Below are 22466 nucleotides of genomic sequence, written 5' to 3'. Positions count from 1 at the left end.
ATTTTAGCCAATGTTGTTGACAATTTTTGTGTCGCTTGCCAATTTTTGTGTTTTCCCGACTTTGTAAGATAAGCAATAGCTTCCGGGCCTTTAATAGCATGTAATTGTGATTGTTCATGGCTAACCGCGATGTATTCTCAAAGATCCTGCCAAATGTCAAGTTGGGCACCCGCTACGACGAGGATGGGCGTGAAGTTCAGGTGAGTGCATCCCATCCTGCTGGGAATTCCCAGCTCAATTTGATTTCCATTGCAGGTGGAACGTCGCGAGGACTCGGATGCCACGGCCAAGGAGCAGGACACCTTCGACATTCTAGTGGCAGCCGGATATTATCGTGCCCGCATCAAGGGCTTATCCGCGTTCGATAAGGTGGTGGGCGGTATGACCTGGTGCATCGAGTGTTGCGACTACGATGTGGACGTGGACCTCCTGTTCCATGAGAGCCTCTCCATTGGGCAGAAGATGTAATGTATTTCACTGTAAGCTTAAGCATATCATTATTTATATGTCCCCATATCTACAGTGCCTTGGTGGAGAAGATCGTAGCCGTTCTGATTGACATGAAGTGCCCACACAGCCTGGAACCCCATCAAGTGCAGGGTCTTGAATTCCTGGCCATATATCCCGTCATCCAGTGGCTAGTTAAGACCTCTGTGAGTAGTCGGAATAACGTACACTTCGGACGATATAATGGAAACTCCTTATTTAGGTGGAAAACCGAGCGGAGCGTGGGCAGCGCTTGAAAAGATTTGCCATCGGCCAGTTCCATAATCACTATCAGTACAAAAGCGACAAGGACAATCTCACTAAAATACGCCTGGCCTCCACAAACATTAAGGCTATACAGGATCTGTACGGCCCCAGGAGGCTGTACGAGCGCCAAGAAGCTCCTGGTGATGATGATGTGTCCAGGGTGCGTCTTACTCTTTTAGAATACGGAGATCCAGGACCGACCTTTAAACGCAGCGCCGAAAAAAAAGCGGAACGGGGTCCTGGAGAAAAAGATGAGGTGGGTCTTAGTTTAAGGTGCGCAATATGCATATACATATGTAAAAGCATTCTTAATTTTCAGCTCGATCTGGAGGAGTATCTTCGCAGCTTATCCCTCATCAAAGATGACCCAACGGGCACTCAAAAGCGCATTGATCTCGATCCTACAGCACGGCAAGAGCTTCAACAGCACTATGCTGAATTCAAGCTGGAAATGGAGACGGATGCCCAAGAGCTGAAATCACAAAACCAACAAAAACGTCTCGAGGCGGCCAAAATTGCTCTGGAACATAAGATAAGACGTTACTGCAAGGAAAACGAACAGCTGCAAGATGCTGAAAATGAGCAGAACCAAAAGACCAAGGAAGTGGAGGACCAATTGAATACCTTAAATACTGAGCTCAAAGCACACAAAGATACACAGGATAAAGCCGATCCACAGTGAGTTGATTACAACAAGATATAGTACAGTCTTTTAATTTAATGTATATTTTAAGGCTCCTAGAAAAAATACAAAGTTTGCTCCAGCAACATGAAGAGCTGAAGAAAAGCGAGGCAGAATTCAAGGAATCCTGTCGCACCGATTTGGCCAACCTACAGCTGCAAATCGAGTAAGTTTGCAATATTTACGTAACAACTAATTATATATAACTAATTATTATTCTCTTGTTTTTCAAAGCGACCTGGAAGCATTTAGTGCCCAAGACGCGGAAGCACAAGCTGCGGCATTGGCCGGTGAGGAGCAACGTCTGAAGGAGCTGCGCCTGCAATTGGCCAAGAGAAATCGCGGAATTGTGGCCATTGAACGAAAACTTGATGCCATTCCTGATCGCACAGAGCTGGCCCAATACCAGCGACGCTTCCACGAACTGCACAACGAGATGAGCGGCAAGCATCTGGAGACCAAGCAATATTACACCCTGTACAACACACTCAACGACAAAAAGCGCTACATGGAAAAGGAACTGGCCCTACTGAACTCCATCTGCGAAGCGTACAACGAGGGCATGATGAGTCCGCACGGTCGCGAGGACTTTATCCGCCAGTTCGAGTCCATCGTGGACGGCGTAAAGAGTGCCCAGGACAAGGTGCGTCACAAGTACAACGAGGAGCGGATGCGGCGTGACGAGCTGAACGAGGAGCTGCAGTCGCTGCTGGAACTGCAGCGCCAGTATGCTCTGGCTGTCAAGCAGCTAACCCGCGAGTGCCAGCGCTGCGAGCAGCTGCAACTGCAGCTCAGGTCAATTAGGGGCAGGACCCAGTCCTAGCCCGTTTTAACTATTGATTACTAAACACGAAACACTCTTAGCGAATTCGTTCAATAAATTATAACGCTCCAAATAGCCGTGCAATTATCCGGGAATCCAATCAAGCAATCTAAGGTTAGCCAAGGATTTCCTTCGAGCTCGATTCAAGTGCGCACATTTGTCAAGCTCAAGTTCGACCTTTAGCTCTCTTTTGACTCTCATATATTTCACGTTCCAACATATTCGAGTATTTATGGAATTCCTGTCAGTGCGCTGGGTCAGCAGTTTATTTCCATATAGCGCATGCACATGGTACTCCCACTGGCACCTAGAGAAATTTGCATATTTGCGTTGCTGGCGGCAGCACACTATATTCCATTCCATTTGGTGCTCTAATTAATATGCGGCCCGCTTAGTGGCATGCCGAGCAATCAGAGCCACTTCAGGATCCCCATGGTCCAGGGGACTGCAGCTGCTGCTTGCGGTTAATTAATGTCCTTGCACCTTAACATTGAATTCAAGCTGAGCCAATGCAATTACTTTTTATTGCGTGGCAATCAATTCCATTCAACAAGTGACATTGAGACGGGTAGCATCAGCATGAGCATGAAAAAAGCGTTGGAATTGCGGCCCACTTCCTGTCTCCATTCGTCCACTCAGCCTTCGTCCATTCGGCCAAGATGAATTTGCACCGTATGACAAATACTTAAAGCGCTAGACCTTCGGCAAAGGTTAAACCGCAGTCCTTGACAGACATTTCACAACTAAGTTTATGAGAACTCTGCTCCCGGCTGCCAATGCCTGCTCATTCCACGACCGAATCGGCCTTATCGAACTGGAAACAGACCCATATAGAGCCAGTCAGGCATTCCGCCCATCTACTATATAGCCAGTATAAATATGTGTAAAGTGGGTGTTGGTGGGTTGGGTGGTTCGTAGGTTGGGATTCCCCGACTCTGGATAAAAGTGAAAGCCCATATCCCCGTATCCCGCGTTTCCTCATTTGTATTTGCTTTGGCATTTGCGCCCCTGCAGCACCCAAAGGATGAATGGGAATGGAAATGGGATCGAATGGGGATTGATTGGGGATGCGACAAAGGGGCCACGCACATGAGCCTTGACAAAAGTCAATCAGCATATTTGCTCGATTGGAGGGAGCATGCCAAGCGTATAATCGATTCGCAATGTGTTTGAATAACAAATTACTGGAAATTGTGAATGCGAGAGTCATTGTAGCGACCCCAGGCACCTAAATATGTAGTTCCATCGAACATGGAGTACTTTTTCGGCGAAATCGAGGGATTAAAATGTATATGCAGCTGTCAGTGTCGCCGGATTTCGATTCCCAGCAGCCCGACATCCCAACATCCTGTCATCTTGGAAATCCCGATGCCACTTGTTGGCCTCTGCCATCTTGTTTGGTGAGTGAACTTGCGACTCGAACTATTGAACTTTGGGCTCAAACAATGAACTTTCCTTACTATTTGCTCCTTCCAGACTCTTCAGCATACACTTGAAAAAACTTTCGAAATTTTAGTTTTATAATAGAACTGTTGGAAATAGTAGTTGGAAATATTGAAGGAATTTGATAAAGCTTAACTTTATTGTACTTATTAAAATTAAAACATCGAGCTGTTATAAAATTCATATTTTAATAAAAACTTTTCTAAAAATTCTAAGATTATTTCCCAATAATTTTCATATTTAAGAGTGCTAGTAAATAAAATGAGCTCATAAAAATTTTAAATTAGGAATCATCCAAGTTCCATCATATTTTATACTAGTTTCCCCAGTTTTCAAAGCATTACTTGATATTAAACATTTTAGATATCTCTAACCTGCCCACCCAAGAATTCGCTGAGTGTAATAACACCAAATGCAATAAACTGTGAATCCACAGATGTTCGAGCAAAAACTTTATCCCCCAAGTTTTTAAGTGAGGGGAGCAAGCCAATGGGGCAAGCTCGACCAAATAATGTTCTGGCCGAGTTTAATCTAATTTCTGTGGCATGTGTATAATCGTGCCGAATTAGTTGTGTTCGATTTGGTCAGATGTCAGTGCACCTACATATAGTGTCAACAAAGAAAGTGCCCCATCCACATGGTCGCATCCTTCTGCTTGGAGGACAACATGTGTGGCAGACAAGTTTAAATCACGGCAGAACAAAAAGCGAGCACTGCATGCATTAATCAACTTCAGCAAATGAACTAAGCTAGCTCCGGGGCCGAAACCCAAAACGGCACTAGGAATCAATGACCCTGACCCCAGAAGAGCCCATTCCCACATCACCCACGACCCTCAATTTGTCAATGTGTCACATGATCAACCGAAACGAGCATCGGAGCATTGATTTAATTAATTTATGTTTCACGGGCCCCACGGGCCTGGCAACAGTCGTCTCTGCGAAACTCTGGCCAGGATGCCGGCCAGTTGGCGTCCTGCTCGCCACCCAGGACATATTCAACAGGTTGGCCAGCTTCCGTGGCGCGTGGAGCATGAAGCGTTGAGCTTTTATGCGGGAAAAGCTCAGCCGAGCCGATGGCAGCACACTCATGAATGAAAAGCAGACGGACGCGGACTCGGCTGCGAGCAGCTTCAGTTTTAGTGGTCGCCTCTGGTTCTCGTACTCGTTTTCTCGTTCTGGTTGTGCTTCTGTTTTCAGTTTCCGGAGCTCTCATTGCGCCGCCAACCGGGCTAGCGAACGTACACGGCGCGGACTCCTCCGTCGAGATCCCCAAGCACATAGGATAGAACACGAAATCCTCTCGAGATCCCGTGCGCGGCTACGGCACCATTCAAATCGTGGCACACCGAACCGAAAAGGGACAGCCGTCACATTTGATTTGAATTTTAATTCAATAAAAAAAAGTGCAAAGTCAAAAAAAGAAAAAAAGTAATAATAATCGTATAAAAAAGGATATCGCAGCAGGCAGCAACAAATGTAAATGCCTGTCATTTCGAGTCCTCCCCCAAGTTTTCTGTGCGTTGTTCCTCTGCCGTGCGGTGTTTTGTGAAGTCGCGAGGCGTAAAAAATATTCAAATTTCATGTTGAAATTACTGCACGCATTCTTAAATAATCCAATGCCAACACAAGTGTGCAAAAAGTAAGGAGACTCGACTCAAAAGGCGACGCCAAGCGTTTGCTAATAGGATTACGCATCATCAACTCCCCAGCTGACAGGGTCCAGGATTAGCAGGATCCACTCGCGGCAGAGCGGAGAACACCCATACCAAAGGATAGAAAAGGTACAGCCGACGGGCAACAGGCTGTAATAACAATTACCGAACTCCAATCCAAGCCACATCACATCACCACACGGCGTATGCGTGATTTCCATGCCCATTCCGATACTGATATCGGTCTGCCTAATTGTTAACTACAGCCATAGGACACACACAGAGCGGCGAATTAATAACGAACTTGGTGCCATATTAATTGGCATCCACGGGGGAGGAGCAGCGATTGGTTGGGGGGTTGCTTCGAGAGGAGCAGTAAACTCCATAAATATCACATTTTATTAAACAAAGCCCGAATCCATTTGCGTTATTGCCTTTACGTGCACGAATGTTAATTGAAGTCACCTCACCTTTTCGGGATGGTGCCAGGTCCACCTGTGCCCCCCGCCCCGCCAGCCACTCCATAGCCCCCTCTCCTTACGTTTTAGCCCCCCACTTGGAACACTTATCATCATGGCAGCAAAACCACCAAAACAGATTAGATAAGTCGATGGTTGCGGGAATGATTAGCGAACAAAGGGGCTTTGCTTGGATTTGGTTGGGCCTGTGGATGTGGAGGTGCCTCTGCAGGATGGGAGGAGGAGCACTTGTATGCGGGAAATGAATATTCATAATGAGGCGCCAGTTACACATTTCCCGTCGAAGCATGAAAAGCAAATTACGCACAAAATAATTGACATTAGCATATTTTGTGCATCGCGTACATTGAGTGTATGTATCTGTATCTGTGTGCGTGCGTCTACATCCTGTTTTAGAACATTTCTTTCAACTTGGTTTTTTATTTTCTATACTGTTCCGTTCTGTTCTGTGCTCCTCCTTTCGGATTGCCCCATCGTTTTGATTGAACTTGAAATGCTCCCCTGCCGCAGCCACATGGCGTATACGTGATGCGTCTGAGAGGATTAAACTCAGCTAGCTGGCGAATGGCAAACAGGGGGTGCACAATATATAATACAGCGCTAAGTGTTCGGAGTGGGAGCACCGCTTCGCTATACATATTGAATAAACATTTTTATTCGTTTTTTTTTTTTGTGCTCTGTGGGAAGCTCCTTTTCTAATTGATACCCCCAGCTGACAGGCGGAAATGGACAGAAGAGGAACGCAGCGAAATTTGTTTTCAATACGGACATGTGTTTACTTATTTAGGGCTCTTGGTCCCTTGCATCCTCGTCTCCAGCCACTCGGACAATATCATAATCCTGCGCCAGGGGAGCCGGGAGCGAGTGCCCACGATTCCATGGGGCGTAAACTTCACACGTTCCCTCAGTTTCGCTTTACTCGCCCCCATGGTGCCACTAAATCATTTCAAATAAGACACATCGATGCAGAGGGAGAAATGGTACAAATTGGCTGGAAATTTGGATTAGAAATGTGAAAAATGGGTAGAGCCTTCAAAGTACTCAAAATTCCAAAAAACGCATTTATGTCTAATGTATTTAATAGAAAAAAACTTAATTCCATATGGATTGCTCTTAAATGAATTAATGCTAAAAGTAAATAAAATATACTTATGATTTCCATTTATTTCTTTCTAAACAAGCTTAATGACCTTTTATGTGAATAAACTTTGCGCTCAATCTGTTTTGATTACAATTAATTTGGTTGTAAAATACTTTAATGCTTTTTTTTCCGTGTGCACACACAGTAGGCGAAATTTATGGCTCGTTAGCAATTTATCCCTTGGAGGAGTCGGAGATCGGGGAAAATTATGCCAAGGGCAGGACGAAAAGTTTGCCTAATTTTGAAGTTGCTGCCAATGCGGTTGCGTTTGACTTTGAGGTTCATGGGTTAATTGCCAAGATATTTTGCTGCAGGACGAGATCCCCTCTTCATCCTGCCACATTTGATTCGCTGGCAGAGGAGCAAAAGGATGATGCAAACATCTAAAGTGGCTTTCCAGCCACATTTTATCAAAGTCAATTCTTATCTGCACGAAAAATTGTTTGCAGCTGAAGTTGATAAATGGATTTACTTTGATTTCATGGCTAAAAATCGATGCAGCCCGGTTGGGTAGCCAGCTGCCACGGTACAAAGTACTTGTGCTATTTGAATCCCTTTTGGCCAGAGTCAAATTCGAGACAATGGACCACCAAACTGGCGGTCAAAGACAGTGGGACACCCCTACCCTACTCTGACTCATCGAAGGATGCCACTTGTGCTGGCCAAAAACCAAAATTGCACTTAAAATTGAATGCTTGGCTGGAGGAGCGTGCAGCTCGCAGATAATCTATGACATAAAATCACGCGACAGTAAGCGCTCCGTAATGCCAGACAAAGGAAAAGGACAAAGGATCAAGTGCAGCTTGTCTATGTCCATGTGGATACATACCTTCTTTGTGGCAGCCACTCGACTGGAAATTACATAAAAAAAAATGTTCGCATTGCCGCTACGTTTTTGCGCTCGTTTTGATTATCAGCCATTGCATTTGCATTTGCATTTTCATTTGCAGTCGCGTTTGAATTTCCATTTCCATATTCAGTGCGAAAAACCCCCATTCGTTTTTTTTCATCTTTTCGTGACTCACAGCTGCAATTTATCCGCAAATGTTGAAAATCTCGCTAGTATTTATCATTTGCGCATCATTAGCTCGCCTTTAAACGGAATTCCTTTTATTCTTATTTATTTGCCTTCGTTTGCCGAGTGAGAACTTTCTTTACTTGGACAGCTGCTGCTGCTGTCCTTTGAATCCTTGCAGCTTCTCAATTAACACTAGTTGAAGTGCCACGAGTTTGGTGCTAAGGCATTCAGCTTGATTCGTATTTGTATTCGATTTTCTACGAAACAAATTTAAGTTTTTCCTAGAAAAATAGTTACTGGGCACTTTAAATGCATCTTTTAATGTTTGGAGAGTTGATTTGAAAATATATTTTATGTATAAAAATGAGCAATATTTCAATTTACTTTTTACTTTACACACGTAAAACTTGTTTTAATTTTATTACATTTATGTAGTTTCAAAAAGCTGTTTATTTAAACGTCATGAACATAATTAAGCCAGGGCTTCCCCAATTTATTCCCAACTTGCATGTGAACTGAGTACATACCTAAGTACTGTTGCCAATTAACACTTTACGCAACTAATTCAAAAAGTTGCCCATATTGAATGGGTTTCCCAAAGGGTCGAAAGTTTTCCAGAACAACAAAAAAAAGCCAGCAGCACACGAGTCCCTTGAGTATTTAAAATGTGTAAAACAAGTAGTTCCCTAAGCATTGCCCATCAGCATTTGGGGCTCCTCTCTGATTACCTGCGGATAAAGTTTTATGCATCAAGCAGCTTTGCCAGGCAATCCTATATCCTTGTTGCTTACCAAATCCTTGCTCTGCAACTTTTGCACATAAGCTACGAGCAGGAGGCGTCCATTGAAAAATTTCTGTTGCCTATCTCGAGGGGCAATGTTGAAATTGGGAACCACAGGCTGTGTGTTTCGTAAGCCAACAATTTTGCATTTAATTGCTTAATTACTGCAGCACGGCAGACATCCCAGAGGCACAGCCCCGAAGCCCAGAATCCGACTCCTTCTGCTGCTCCTCCTCCTTCTCCTCCTCCTCTTGGCCACTAAGCGGCTGGCATTTATGTTAACGTCTCTCCAAGTGTTTTATGGCCGTGCAGAAAGAAACATTTATGACTGCTCCGGTCCCCGGAGGTGCTGCCTTGGGCCTTTTTCCAGCTGGAGTGGGCGTGGCCAGACCACAATTGCCGCCAAGTGGGCGTTTAGGCACTGGGGCCACAAAAACAACTTAAATTCTCGGCCGGATATGAGTGCAAAAGTTGAACTCCTCCTCCTCTGTCCTCCTTGCAGAATCCACCACTTCCTTCGCGTCCGCTGCTCGTGGTGATGATGGTAGTGATGGGCTCGTGCCTTGCGTAGCTGCATTCCCATCCATCCCAAGTCCAGACGTCGCTCCAAGCCAGCTATGTGGACCTACATGATGGCTGCCGCCCGCGGAGATCGGGTCAACACGATGATGTCCAACAGGCGACGCCCCGAAACCGAGTCTCCAAAATATGGCTACAAGTAAGTGGGATTCCATTTGCATGGAACTGTTCTGGGAGAATTACATATTCATTGAAACCATGTTACCTACAAATTCTATACCTTACTTTAGAACTCCTACTTTCTTTTATTTAACACATTCCAAGAACCTATAGCATTAGCATAGTTAAACATTTAGAGTAGATAGTATTCAAAGATGCTTCTAGGAACTACTTTATTTCGATACTTAGTACGTTTTCATTTATTCCCCTCATGGAATGCAGTAAGCTTTTACTATTGTTAAACGACATTTCATCTAATTTTACTCGACACTTATCCCTATTAGCCTCTCCAACCGTCCCATGTACCGCACCACCCGATTGGTGGGCCCCGCCTCCTCGGCGCCCGCCCAGCTGCAGTTGCCCTGCGGCTCCCACCAGGCGGCGTTGGGCGTGGCACCACCGCCGCTGGAGGAGATTAGTGGCGGTCTGTTCGCACCCTTCGCGCCCACGGCAACAATAACGGTGGAGCAGGCGGCCACCTCGATTCCAATGGCAGTGGATGGCGAGGTGCATCACCTGCACTATCCGCGTCGCAGTTGGCAGCGAAAATATCGCCAGGGGATTCATCGCCAGCCAGGTGGAGGAGCCGAGGAGGATGAGGACGAGGAGGAGGACGACGACGACAACGTCGACGACGAGGATGACGAGGATGAGTTCGGTGCTTCCGTTTGCGAGGATAACCCGGAGGAGGCCATTGCACGCGCTGACCACGGCACGCAGCAAAAACAGCACTACCAGCCAAATGCCAGCGATTCCAGTTATGTGGAAAATGGCAGGAAGCTGATACAGGTGAGATTGCTAAACGGTGGCCAGCTAAACTTTTCAGCAGATGAGTTCATTTGGACCAGGTAATATCCCTTTAGTTTTTTAAAGCCATCACATTACTGTGAAAATAAAGTACTCTTTTTAAGGATATTAAAATATTCATTACAAATATAATAAAGCGATAGTGTCGCGTCTGCAAATCAATTTACCTGCGCGGCCAACGTGGCGTATGCGTAATTTGATACAAATTTGATAAGCTCGCCGATAAACTATGGCCAATAACTGATACATTATGCTCTGGCCGTGCTGTCTCCGCTGTCCCTGGCCACATTTCAATTATGTGGAAATGAAATTAAGTAATTGCTCTAATTGATTGACGCGCCGTCCGTCCTCTGGAGGCGGAATTGGCCCAGTTTTTTCCGAGCTGCGGGCCATGGCAGCTCCGCATTGTCTGCATAGCTCCCCGCAGACTTGGCCATTCCAGGCCATTCTATTCCGCTCCAGACAAATGCAAATGAACTGGGCGGACCTTCATAAACTTGACCTTGCCGTAAATCGCGTTTTAATTACTTCCTCTATTGTCACGTAGCCGTGCCATCGCCCCAATAAGCCCTTGGGCCCCCCAACCAGCTGAATGAATGCCATTTTTGGCTACCCGCAGAAATTTTTATTAGCACGTGTCAATCGACTTAAAATACGCACAACAAAAAAGCGAAGGGAGGCTTTATATGGAGTTGGGGTATTCATTTTGTGGTCTAAACAGAGCTTGGAGTGATAAGATTTGTGTGGTTTAATTTAGCAAAGTTCATTGTTCTTTTTAATGGTTTCAAAGCATTTTTTTAAGCATTTTTAAGACATTTTAAATTTAATTAAGTGCTCTCTGCGTTGGGATTGAATATTTAATAAGGCAAAACTAATTTTAGTTGATATAAAGTTGGCTCAAAATGAAGGCATTATCTCAATCAAGCTGTCACAACTGATAAATATTATTAGAGCAGCTTTATGCAAATTCCTAATAGGCATTTCCATTTTCCACTTTGAAATGCAAAGCTTTTGGAACAACAAGCAGCTGAGCTGGTGTCCTTTGACTTCCGTATCTTTAATCTCCAACTAGCTCCAACTCTCGCCTTTCAAATCCACTCCCTCTCTCTTAAGTTTTGCTGCACTTCTCGCTTCCTCTGCAATCCTCATCCTCATCAGCAAGTCGGAGATCTCTCATGTCCTGTCGAGGATAATGGCATTACTTAGGTTTCCTTATAAAAAGCAAAGAGAGAAGGAAACCAGACTTATTCCGACCCGCAGGGCTATAAATAAGTGAGTGTGTATTTCGGTCAGGGGAGTTGGGTGCGCTTAGCCGGTATGTTGGGGGGAACTCATCCTCCGCCATCGACAGTTGGCCAGCTGGAGCACCCACTAGTGGTGCAAATGGAGGGGAACCGGAGCGCCAAGGGCGCCAACCAATTTGATAGATAAGAGACTCGAACTCGAGAGTTCCTTTCGCCTCCGCTCAAAGTGAATGAAACCGAGGGCAGAAAAACCAGCAACACAGCACTGTTTCAATGTCATTTCATAAATGACAAGAGCAACAGCAATACCAATACCAGTACCGAAAGAAAAAAACAATGAAATAAATACAAATGAAAGGCCCTCGAAAAGCCCCAACCCCCCCAGTAGTGTGCCCTCCATTTCCCGGACTTTTCCACTTTCATTCCATGCCCGCATATCGTTGTGGTTGACAATGTCGATGGCGATGGCGATGGCCATGGCGTCCAAATATTGGCTTGGTCGCTTGTTGTTAATGCTTTTGAGGTGTGTTCCGAGTGTTTGTCCAGCAGCAGCGGCACAAAAAACAGCACAAACAACACAAACAGCTGAGGAAAAGCTAAAGGAAACCCCAAACTGCTGGCATAGTCATTATATAAACGTCCATTACTCAAAAATTGGGCTGGCAGGGGGCGGGGGGGCAAAACTTTATAGAATTGGCATTGAAAATATGGCAAGTCTCGTGCCAATCCAAAATAGTTACAAGACCTCGAGTTGAACAGCCCCGATGGAACGGCGCTGTGTATCCTTGTCAGCTGGTTCGTCCAGTCATTCAGTCATCCAGTCGTGCCATTAAACCGATTAATGAACTCTATTTGCCTGGCCATACCTGCGTACGTACACTGCGCGAAATGGCTTAACGAGAAGCAGTTCATTCAATTCGAAGACTAAAATGAAACAAAACATTTACATACATATGTACTTCTACTTCAATAAAAAAGAATACTGAATGCGAATACTTAATATTTAAATAAAAAACCATGCCACTGAATGGGTATCTCCTCGTTTGCCTACACTGTAAATACATTAATTGTTAAATTAGTCAACGATTTTTCTGCCAGTGTCGATGTTGGTTCGATTGTCTTTGTCGCTGTGCAATTTGAGAAGGCGGCAGGACACTCAACACGATGATAATGGCAATTGGAGAAAGTGCGGGCGGGATGGGAAATGGATAAAGTCAGGGAAACGGGGGGTGGAGAAGGGCGAATGGTGAGCGGAGAAAGGAGAAAGGAGCGAGAACAAACAGCGAAAGTGCGGTCTGTCTGCGGACTTTCCGCTTATTCAAATTTTTTTGCGCCATCGGCAGTTACGAAAAAAACGCGTTCGCAGGCGGCAGCTCAGCTCGCAGGCAGTAACTTTGCAATAAATAAATTTAGTAAAGACAAAATAAAAAAACAGAAACAATGCTCGTCAACTAATGCGTTCGGTAAACAATCCAAAAACAAGGCTTAAAAATTGAAGCGGCAATAACGGAAAATAAAGCAAAGAAAAACCCAACAACGACAATTGGGTTTCCATGTTGATAAGGGTCACTCCCTATTCCCCTCATCTAACTTTTGAGGCTAAAACACAACAATCAGGACAACGGATTACACATTTTGGCCAGCATTAGTCAGTTTATTAAACGGACCCTGTTGTTTTCGTTTGGTCCCCCGATAAACAGCCAGCTTATGGTCATCGTCATCCAATCTGCGCCGCAATTTGCATAATTTCCCACGATCCCATCGAAATCACAATCAATATGAACAAATATACAACTAACGGCTGTATCAATAACAAACTAGTAGTGATAAAGTGCAGGGGTTTCGAAAAAAGCAATGGAGTTAAGACCATTGAATCCATCAAGTGATAAGATATCGATTTGCTGTTGTTCATCCCAACGCGTATTGAATTTCAACCATTTTATCCCCGGAAATAACTACAAAGCGTTTGCTTTTAGTTTAGTAGAAAGTACACTAACGATTGGATTTCGTAATAACATAAGCTAATCAAGTAATTTGATAGCAACAAGCTTGAATGCAGATCCTAAGTGGAAAGTTGCCTTACAAGTGATATAGTGGGCTAAAACCCATCAAAAAGCTCTTTTCCATTAAAATTTCCTTTAAAAGTAACTTCCAAACGAAGCGTAACCCTTTAATAACACACGTTTTACAACACTGCAGCTTGATTTCCTCGATTACGGGTCAGTTATTTGGCCGTTTCCAACTCGATTTTTATGGTGCAACACCTTGGCTAAGCAATGCTCATATGGGCCGAGCATAAAACGCCGTGGCGCGTGTCATAAACGTTTGATTTGCTTAGCGTGGAGAGCAGCTACCTGGTCAGGTGTTAAATTCCAGTGGAATGGGAGATTTCGGCCTAACGGACTTGCAATTATGGAAATTTATTGTGAGTTCCACGCGGCGCCATGCCACATGAATGCCAATCAGGGCGATGGTTGGATGATAATGCCAATGCTGCTTCGCTGGTTCAGTGTTTCGATTTCAAGTACAAGCGAAAAGTAAAAAAAAAAATAATATATAAATAAATAAATACGCCGAAAAGCCGTTCGAATTTTGTGCATAACCTTGCAACTGGTGAATCGCAATCTGCTGATGATGAGCTCATTGAAAATCAAAACTATCGACTGGCTATCAGCAGAACTAAACGATCTAACGCACCGGCTATCCGTCAAATTAATTGCAATTAATTTATGGCCAACGGTAGGAGCAATGCGTCGCCTATCAGCCTAATTGAAACCGCGTTGCCATGGCCAATTAAAAAGCGTTTAGACCAAAAAACGACAAACGCCGGCCGGCATCATCAATCTTGTCGATTCAGTTTGCCACCAACAGCTGAGGCAGCTGAAGGACCAAAGTCACTTGAGATTTCAACTTCATCCGCGGCGTCGACGGTGCAAGTTAATTAATTAAAAAGCGGCAGCGCGATGAGCGGCGATGCAAATTAAGAAAATTGCAAAACAGCATTCCGAATTGAATTGACAACGCCAGCTAGCAAACAAGCCACACGCTTTTAACTATTGTGCGGTACAGTGGAACTTGCGCAACACGAACTCATTACTTTGCTCGCATTTCATTTATAAATATAATGAATATAAGAAAATTCGTCTAAAAACGATTCTCTTAAATTGTCAGTTTCCCCAATCACTCGTCACAGTTCGTGCTACGCAGTTTTCACTGTACTTTATTGTGTATGGATGTCGTGGTTTGGTCAGTGGCGACTGCGCTGCCGGCGTCGCTGCTTCGCCTTGGCCAAGTCGAGTGTTTTGGCGGCAGTTATCAGTGCGGGCAGTGTGAACAGTTTGAGAAGTCCGTTCGACGCAACGCAGCGCATGCGCGACGCTGTTGACCAAAAAAACTAACCGTTATTGCCGCCCGTTATTGTTATTTGCCGCAGGCCAAAATCGGAGGTTCTAAGGTGCAAGTGAGAGGGAAGAAAGCAAAGAGCGCAGCGAACGCAACTCGATTTGTATGCGACATTTCAAAGTCAAAGCCATGGTGCAGTCGCTGGATATATCCGCCATAACGGGACAGCAAACAGATGCGGTAAATCCACCTACTCACACACACACACAAGCACATAAGTATGTGGCCTTCGAACCTACTCACATACTTGTATACACACACACACACACACATACGCAGCGGGGGGCGTGGCATTGCATTGTCATTTGCCATTCGCCGCTCAACGAGGCGTATGCGTCATATTTTACCCGCTTTTCCCATCCCCTTTCCACCGCATTTTCCCTTTTTTTTTCTCGAACTAAAGATGGCTTAATGGATTAACCGCTGCCGGCAACTGATAAGCGTTTATTAGACTGTCAAGCACACGCCCTTAATGCACAGAAAGTGGGTGGGAAACTGGAGCGCAGGCATCTTGGAACGTTTAGACTAGTTACACTCCTGGGGAGCATTTTTACATTTTATCTGATGTGTCCTTCAATGCGATCAGTTCTCTTTAAAACCAGCAAGAAGAACCAAAAAATATTGAAGCAATTTATCCCACAAACTAGATATACTTTATAACTTATAATCAATTTGCATGTTTTTTAGGATAGTTGAGTGAAAACCTTAAGGTAGTTACTAAACTTTTAGTACTGATTTCAAGTGAATACTATGAGTGCTAGTGCATTCCATTAATTTCCTTTGCAAACAGCATGAAATCTGTACATTATTGGTTTTCCAGTTGGCTTTAAATACTATTGCCACTGGCAGACATAACATAACAAAATTTAAGCACCAAACTTGGATGCTGACCAAGTTTTAATGCGGTTAGAGGTTAAGAAGAGCCAGAAAAAAAGAGAGAGATACCCATAACCCGAGCACTAAAACGCTTCAATTAGCGAACGTTCGGCGAAAGTTTTCGCCAAACTTATGCCAGAACGGCACGCCCTTAAACTACACACGAGTACACAGAGAGAAATTCCGAGGGCATTATGCAAGTCTCAAAATAAAGAATAAATACTAATATATTTTCATAAATATCCCTAATTGTCATACATATTTTAAATTTTGTAATTACCTTTATTTTTGAAATATTTTTCACCGTGTAGGAGCCAAGCAAACGGAGCAAACCCTCCGCTTTAAGACGCACTCTGCAGGCACTGCGCCAGCGTCTGACTAAAAGGAATCGCCCCAAACCGCCGGACTGGTTCCTCGAGAAGTTCTCCAATACCACCAACACGGACAAGATTGGCAAGGGTTGTCCGGCGATGGAGGATGCGGCGCTATCCAGCGAAATACGTGGCTCCAGTGTCCTGTGCAACCGACTGTCCGTCGATCCCACCCTGCAGTCGCATTACAGAGTGAGTGGAGCTTCGGCACAAATAAAAACTTACTACATTGCCATGCTTGATTCCTTTCTCGTAGTCGTAGGTAATTGAGAAAGTTGGCATGCAAAATATAGTAAATATATAAAAAAAAAAAACATTAAATAGCTTGAGTTCAATATAATTACAGTTTTATACGTTCTCTTTAAGTAAGTAAAGGCTAGAATTAGCCCCAAACTAACTTTAAACTCGCCTAAGTGCATGCAACGAAATATTTCCCTTCCAGACATTTTAATTAGTTATTTCTAGTCTCTAGACACTTTAATTATAAATGTATATATTAAGTCATTATTTTTAAATGCACATCTTATTTTAGTGGCTGGCCATCGTTTCACTGGCTGTGCTTTACAACATCATCTTTGTGGTGGGACGTGCGGTCTTCTGGGAGATCAATAAGAGTGCTCCCGCCGTTTGGTACACGCTGGACTACCTGTGCGACTTTATCTATCTGCTGGATACGCTCGTCCACATGCACGAGGGTGAGCCACTGACATCCACATCCACATCCCTCCAACCCCTTCCCCCGTTTCCCCGCTAAGGGATCTAGATTTTTGCGCTTTACCTATGCAAATGAGACCCGCAGTAAGCCGCCTTCAGACAATAGCAAGCAATGCTGTCGACAAAGCCATTTGGCACGCATGCGAGTCCCATATCTGTCCATGATTCCACACACACACAAACGCACACATACTCACACTTACACACACATATGCTGGTGAGCTCTGGATTGTGGGTGTGGTCGTGCTGCCAAATGCAGGGGATAAGCCAACCTTGACATTTTGTACAATAGCAACAAACGCTCTGGTACCGCTTAGTTTCATACGCTACTCCAGCATGGTGCTCCTCATCTTGGCAGGGGTATGTGACAGGATGAAGGATATATGGGGATTTATTACATCATGCTACAAGGAGTTGAAGCTAGTTGTCCCAAACTTTTGCGGATGGTGGTGGTAGCAAACTAACTTGGGCAACTGAAATCAATACAAGCAAATCATCTGAAGATATAATCTGCTATGATTTTGACAGTTCTATACAGTAATTTATGCTTTTCAAACAGAAATAACATTTGTATCTGCTACGTAGATATATCAAGATATCAAGCCAGTGATTTCTTATATAGGGTACTCCTGTTCTGGCCAGCAACCCGTTTAAAATCCAAAGAGCAAAAAATAAACGGTCGCCAAATGGCGTAGCCAAAAGCCACCACTGAGACAAAGCCGTAGTCGCCACACGGAGCAAATCTCTAGGTCACCTCACAGCCATAGAACTATGTAAATCTCATTGTTTCCGCTCTCATGCTCCGCAGGCTTTCTGGACCAGGGTCTGCTCGTGCGGGATGCCTTTCGGCTGCGCCGGCACTACTTCCACACCAAGGGCTGGTACCTGGACGTGCTGTCCATGCTGCCCACGGACTTGGCCTACATCTGGTGGCCGCCGGAGACCTGCTCCAGCCTGTACCTGCCGTGTCCCGTGATAGTGCGTCTAAATCGTCTGCTCAGGATCAATCGGCTGTGGGAGTGGTTCGATCGAACGGAGACGGCCACAGGATATCCGAATGCCTTCCGCATCTGCAAGGTGGTGCTGGCCATTCTGGTGCTGATCCACTGGAATGCCTGCATGTACTTCGCCATCAGCTACGAAATCGGCTTCAGCTCGGACTCGTGGGTGTATAATCTGAATGGAACAAGGAACAATACGTTGCAGCGGCAGTACATCTATAGTTTCTACTGGTCGACGCTAACGCTGACCACCATTGGCGAGACTCCAACGCCGGAGAACGATGTGGAGTATCTGTTCGTGGTGGCCGATTTCCTGGCCGGCGTCCTAATCTTCGCCACCATTGTGGGTGAGTTGTGAATGGAATGGGTCAATTAACTGGGTTGATAACCTAGAAAATCCCTTTCGGGCTCCCTCAGTTTGCTCGTGTTTACGCAAATATTTCGCCTGATCGTTTAATTGGTTCCAGAGTGACATCTGTGACATCAATGGGTATTAATTTACAGCCACGCACGTCAAGGACCCACACGTACACCCCGACCTTCGCCGACCCACCGACCCACATTATTCATTACGCCTTCAGTTGTGTCCTCTTCGGTGGTTCCATGCCATTTTGTTTTGTTTTGCCGGGTTGATTTGTAGCCGTCACCCGCCATCCCTGGAATCATCATCTCCCGCCCATTCTGCTTCTGTTTTTTTTTTTTTTTTTTTTTTTGGCAAACGTGCCTTTTTATCATTTTTGTCGTCCTCCTTATCGCCGCCATTACCGCCGCCCAAATGGGCTAGCGATGTCAAGGAGTAAGGCACATTCCCGCATTCCCAGCAGCTGCTAGACTCCCCAGATCCCCATCATTTAACTGCCCCATCCCATCGACCTTTCTCTGGAAACAAATTTACTTACTGTGATGAATGCCGAGTTCGTTTGGACAGGACAATTTGACGGGCACACTCGAAGAAATAGATTAATAATACCAGGAAATTAGGCAGGAAATCACAGAAAAAAAGTATTAGCTGATATGTGAATTACATAGGCACAAATCTATTATTAAATCTATTTTAAATCAAAACAACTTTCTTAGTACATTTGAATTCCAAATAATTTTTGTTGTGCTAAGTAAAGCCGTTCATAGCAGACGATTTTGCTTTTAATAGCTCCTTATGTTACTCATTATTTTATTTTATCATGCCAAACATTTATGCAAGTCAAAAATATGACTCAATTAATTAGAGCCTTAAAGTCGACAAAGTGAGATTGAAATTATCTTGAGCTAGGGATTTGTTTTTCGCTGAGTGCCCCTAGGCATCTCCGCCATTTCGTGGAATCGGGCATGTGTGTGTGTGTGTGTGCATTTGACTCCGGCACCGGAAGTGCCGCCATTAGTCGCCTTTGTGCCACGTTATCCGCACGCCGGAATCCATGAGTGAAGCTCCGGCCAGCTTCGGTTTCACTGCGTACCAAGTGGGCGGGCGAACCGGTTATGAAATGGCCAAGATGAATTGCTGCCGCTCCGCTCGTTCATTAACCAAGTTTCCCTAACACACTGCGCCCATTTCCAGGTAACATTGGCTCCATGATCTCCAACATGAATGTGGCCCGCGTGGAGTTCCAGAATCGCATGGACGGGGTCAAGCAGTACATGGCCTTCCGGCGAGTGGGTCACGAGCTGGAGGCCCGGGTGATCCGCTGGTTCGCCTACACGTGGTCGCAAAGTGGTGCGCTGGACGAGGAGCGTGTGCTGGCCGCCCTGCCGGACAAGCTGAAGGCGGAGATCGCCATCCAGGTGCACATGGACACGCTGAAGCAGGTGCGCATCTTCCACGACACCGAACCGGGTCTCCTCGAGGCACTGGTGCTGAAGCTCAAGCTGCAGGTCTTCAGTCCCGGCGACTACATCTGTCGCAAGGGTGACGTGGGTAAGGAGATGTACATCGTGAAGCGGGGCAAGCTGTCCGTCGTCGGCGATGATGGCATCACCGTGCTGGCCACCTTGGGCGCCGGTTCGGTGTTCGGCGAGGTTTCCGTGCTCGAGATTGCGGGCAATCGAACGGGCAATCGGCGCACGGCCAATGTGAGATCCCTGGGCTACTCGGATCTCTTCTGTCTGGCGAAACGGGATTTGTGGGAGACCCTGTCCGACTATCCGGAGGCCAGATCCACGCTCACTCAGCGAGGATGCCAGCTGCTGCGCAAGGATGGCTTACTGGATGAGCAAATATTCGCTGGTAAGTTCGATTGCCACATGTATGTATCAAATATTACGTATACGTCATGTTGTTCAGAATGTAAATAGAAGGTACTTTAGACTCCTGATTGTTTCTGTTTACACTGCAATTCGATTGTTTAAATTACAATCTTAAAATTATCACAAACACTTTTATCCTTTAAGATTCAACATAAGCTTAAATATTATTTAACTTTAAGATACCTGAAGATTAATATAAATTCCAACCGATTCCACTTCCAGATTCGCAAAGGGTACACGACAGCATCGAGGGTGGCATCGAAAAGCTGGAACTCTCAGTGGAGAACCTCAACATGCGGCTGGCCCGCCTCCTGGCTGAGTACACGGCCAGCCAGGCCAAGATCAAGCAGCGCCTCGCGAAGCTGGAGATGAAGTGAGTATCTATGGCCATCCTCGCACCTTAAACTTTATCCCTCCAACCTTAACCCACCCCCTCTCCCCCCTTTGCAGTGGCGGCCCTGGCACGTGGCGATTGGAGTGTGAGCCCCAAAGTCGGGCTCGCAGCGGACGACTCTATTCGCTGCAGCCCAAGCGGCGCCCACGTTCGCGACCCGACGCGACTGCCAAAAGCACCGATGCTGCCAAGCAGAACACGCTGTAAGTCGCCGGAAAACGCGCTGGAAAAGGCTCCGAACCAGTTGCCTACCCCCGCCGCCGCCAGTTCATATCTCCAGCCGAGGCCGGAAAATAGTGATAAATGCATTAAACTTGCAGGAGTTGTCTGGGCGGGGAGATAACCCTTTTGGCCCGCAGCCAGCAGTTTTTTGGGCTACAAAAAGCGGGTAAATCAATTTTTAATTTTTACAATTAGTCTATAGAGCTATAAAGCTGGGAATGAAAATGGGGTGTGGAAGTGGTGCGAGGGAGTTGTTTGTTGCAAACTTTATAAATTTATTAGATGATTCAAAACTGAATGTGCCTCAAAAAGTGTGTGCGTGTGTAAGAGTAAATGGGGTAAATTGGTAAATTGGAGCAGCAGCAGATTATCCCCAACTGCGATTCAGTGTATGTACATAAGTTAAGCATAGTCCAATTTTACATACCTAGGCTAGGTTGATTTTTACACACACCGAACCATGACCATGGATTTGGCGCACCACGATGCAACCAACTGACCGATCCGACGAGTAACATTTCACCTTAACTGACCAAGAACCGATGGACATTGCTGAAATAATTGAATAATGGGCGCGGGTGATGCACACCACAAATCGAGAATCGAAGAAAGAAAACGTTAACAACCAAGCTTCCAAAGCTTCCAAACAAAATGCAGAACGCGAAACACAAGGAAACAAATTCAAGAAACAAATGAAATGTATTTTTATATTAGTCCTAGACATTGAGTGTACGATGTATTGTCTATGTGTAAGAAAATCTAAAGCTAACGCAACAGAATAAACGAGAATCGAGTCAAATTATTCGGAGCACTTGTGTCAGCGAAATTCGTATCCGCCGCAAGACTTTGCCCATTTCCACATTTTTCCAGGCGGCGCTTTAATGCAAATCGCCCACCGGCTCCGGCCACGCGTGTTTCTTTCCAAAGGATTCTCTTCACAGGATTCCTTTTACTGGCTCTAATGACATCTTCGAGGGCGTTCGGAAAAACATATACCGAATGGGAACCAGCACCAGCAACAAAGTCAATAAGTGCAGACGCATTGGGGAGAATGACAGCGACACGCGTTGGCTTTTTAGGTGCGACTTGCCTTTCTTTGTGCGTACAACGCGGCGTATGAGCAATGCCAGTGCCAGTGTTAAAAAGGTAAAATGGGGCAGCAGAGGTGTTACGTGGCTGATTTTACACAGAGAAGTATGTGCCAATACTTAAGTATTACATATTGCTTAGCATTTTTAAATAAATTATATTTTGTTAGAAGATTCTAATGCATTTAAATGGTTTGAATTTGACTTTGCTCGCATTAAATGCTTATTTGATCTGATATTATATATAATAATATTAAGTTGCTCGCATTCTAAGCTTCCCACTGTGTATGGGGCACACGGAAGCATGTGGAGCCATGTGGAACCCCAAAACGGTCGCATCATGCCGTAAGTGCAGTAAAAAATCAATTTTGACAAAATGTTGAAAAACACACTCAAAGCATTAAAAAAAAAAATGGAAATAAGTGTAGGCGAAGTTTGGCCCCTGATGAAAATCATTTGGGCGTTGGGATAAGGGGGCGTGGCACGTGAACGAAACCGATTGTGCGGATGAAGGGGACGGCGGGGGGTGTCGGAAAATGACTGACAATAAAATGTTGACGCAGCCAAAGAGCATTATGGATACAGGGTGCTCGA

At 45.2% G+C, this 22466-nt stretch overlaps 2 protein-coding genes across 3 annotated transcripts; both read left to right on the top strand.

The window, feature by feature from the left end:
* Window positions 1–5: 5 nt before the first annotated feature.
* LOC6609411 (coiled-coil domain-containing protein 93) lies at window positions 6–2333 on the top strand. The gene is made up of 7 exons (XM_002034060.2): window positions 6–200; window positions 256–464; window positions 524–653; window positions 710–1009; window positions 1073–1431; window positions 1488–1601; window positions 1670–2333. Exons 1-7 carry the CDS (start codon window positions 117–119, stop codon window positions 2256–2258), a joined length of 1785 nt encoding a protein of 594 aa, XP_002034096.1. The 5' UTR covers window positions 6–116; the 3' UTR covers window positions 2259–2333.
* A 2547-nt stretch (window positions 2334–4880) lies between these two features.
* On the top strand, window positions 4881–21586 carry LOC6609409 (cyclic nucleotide-gated cation channel subunit A). Of its 2 annotated transcripts, XM_032715962.1 has the most exons (9): window positions 4881–5484; window positions 9277–9492; window positions 9797–10301; window positions 16153–16404; window positions 16745–16907; window positions 17735–18274; window positions 19483–20148; window positions 20391–20541; window positions 20619–21586. In XM_032715962.1, the coding sequence occupies exons 2-9, from the start codon at window positions 9392–9394 to the stop codon at window positions 20767–20769; spliced, it is 2529 nt and encodes an 842-aa protein (XP_032571853.1). In that variant the 5' UTR covers window positions 4881–5484; window positions 9277–9391; the 3' UTR covers window positions 20770–21586. The 2 variants fall into 2 exon arrangements, with proteins under 2 accessions (XP_032571853.1, XP_002034094.1); XM_002034058.2 differs by lacking the exons at window positions 4881–5484; window positions 9277–9492; window positions 9797–10301 and adding an exon at window positions 14812–15145.
* The last annotated feature ends 880 nt before the right edge of the window (window positions 21587–22466 follow it).

This window comes from Drosophila sechellia, chromosome 2R (assembly GCF_004382195.2).
Source record: "Drosophila sechellia strain sech25 chromosome 2R, ASM438219v1, whole genome shotgun sequence".
NCBI classification, from domain to species: Eukaryota; Metazoa; Arthropoda; class Insecta; order Diptera; family Drosophilidae; genus Drosophila; species Drosophila sechellia.
This window is presented reverse-complemented; position numbering and strand designations above follow the sequence as displayed.

What these genes read in the sequence shown, in the direction of transcription:
- LOC6609409 (XM_032715962.1), top strand. Translation starts at nt 9,392, where the DNA reads ATGTGGACCTACATGATGGCTGCCGCCCGCGGAGATCGGGTCAACACG. An exon ending in TCTCCAAAATATGGCTACAA is followed by an intron (nt 9,493 to 9,796) that starts GTAAGTGGGATT and finishes TATCCCTATTAG; the next exon opens with CCTCTCCAACCGTCCCATGT. An exon ending in CCCTGCAGTCGCATTACAGA is followed by an intron (nt 16,405 to 16,744) that starts GTGAGTGGAGCT and finishes ATCTTATTTTAG; the next exon opens with TGGCTGGCCATCGTTTCACT.
- LOC6609411 (XM_002034060.2), top strand. Translation starts at nt 117, where the DNA reads ATGGCTAACCGCGATGTATTCTCAAAGATCCTGCCAAATGTCAAGTTG. An exon ending in AGTGGCTAGTTAAGACCTCT is followed by an intron (nt 654 to 709) that starts GTGAGTAGTCGG and finishes CTCCTTATTTAG; the next exon opens with GTGGAAAACCGAGCGGAGCG. An exon ending in GTCCTGGAGAAAAAGATGAG is followed by an intron (nt 1,010 to 1,072) that starts GTGGGTCTTAGT and finishes CTTAATTTTCAG; the next exon opens with CTCGATCTGGAGGAGTATCT.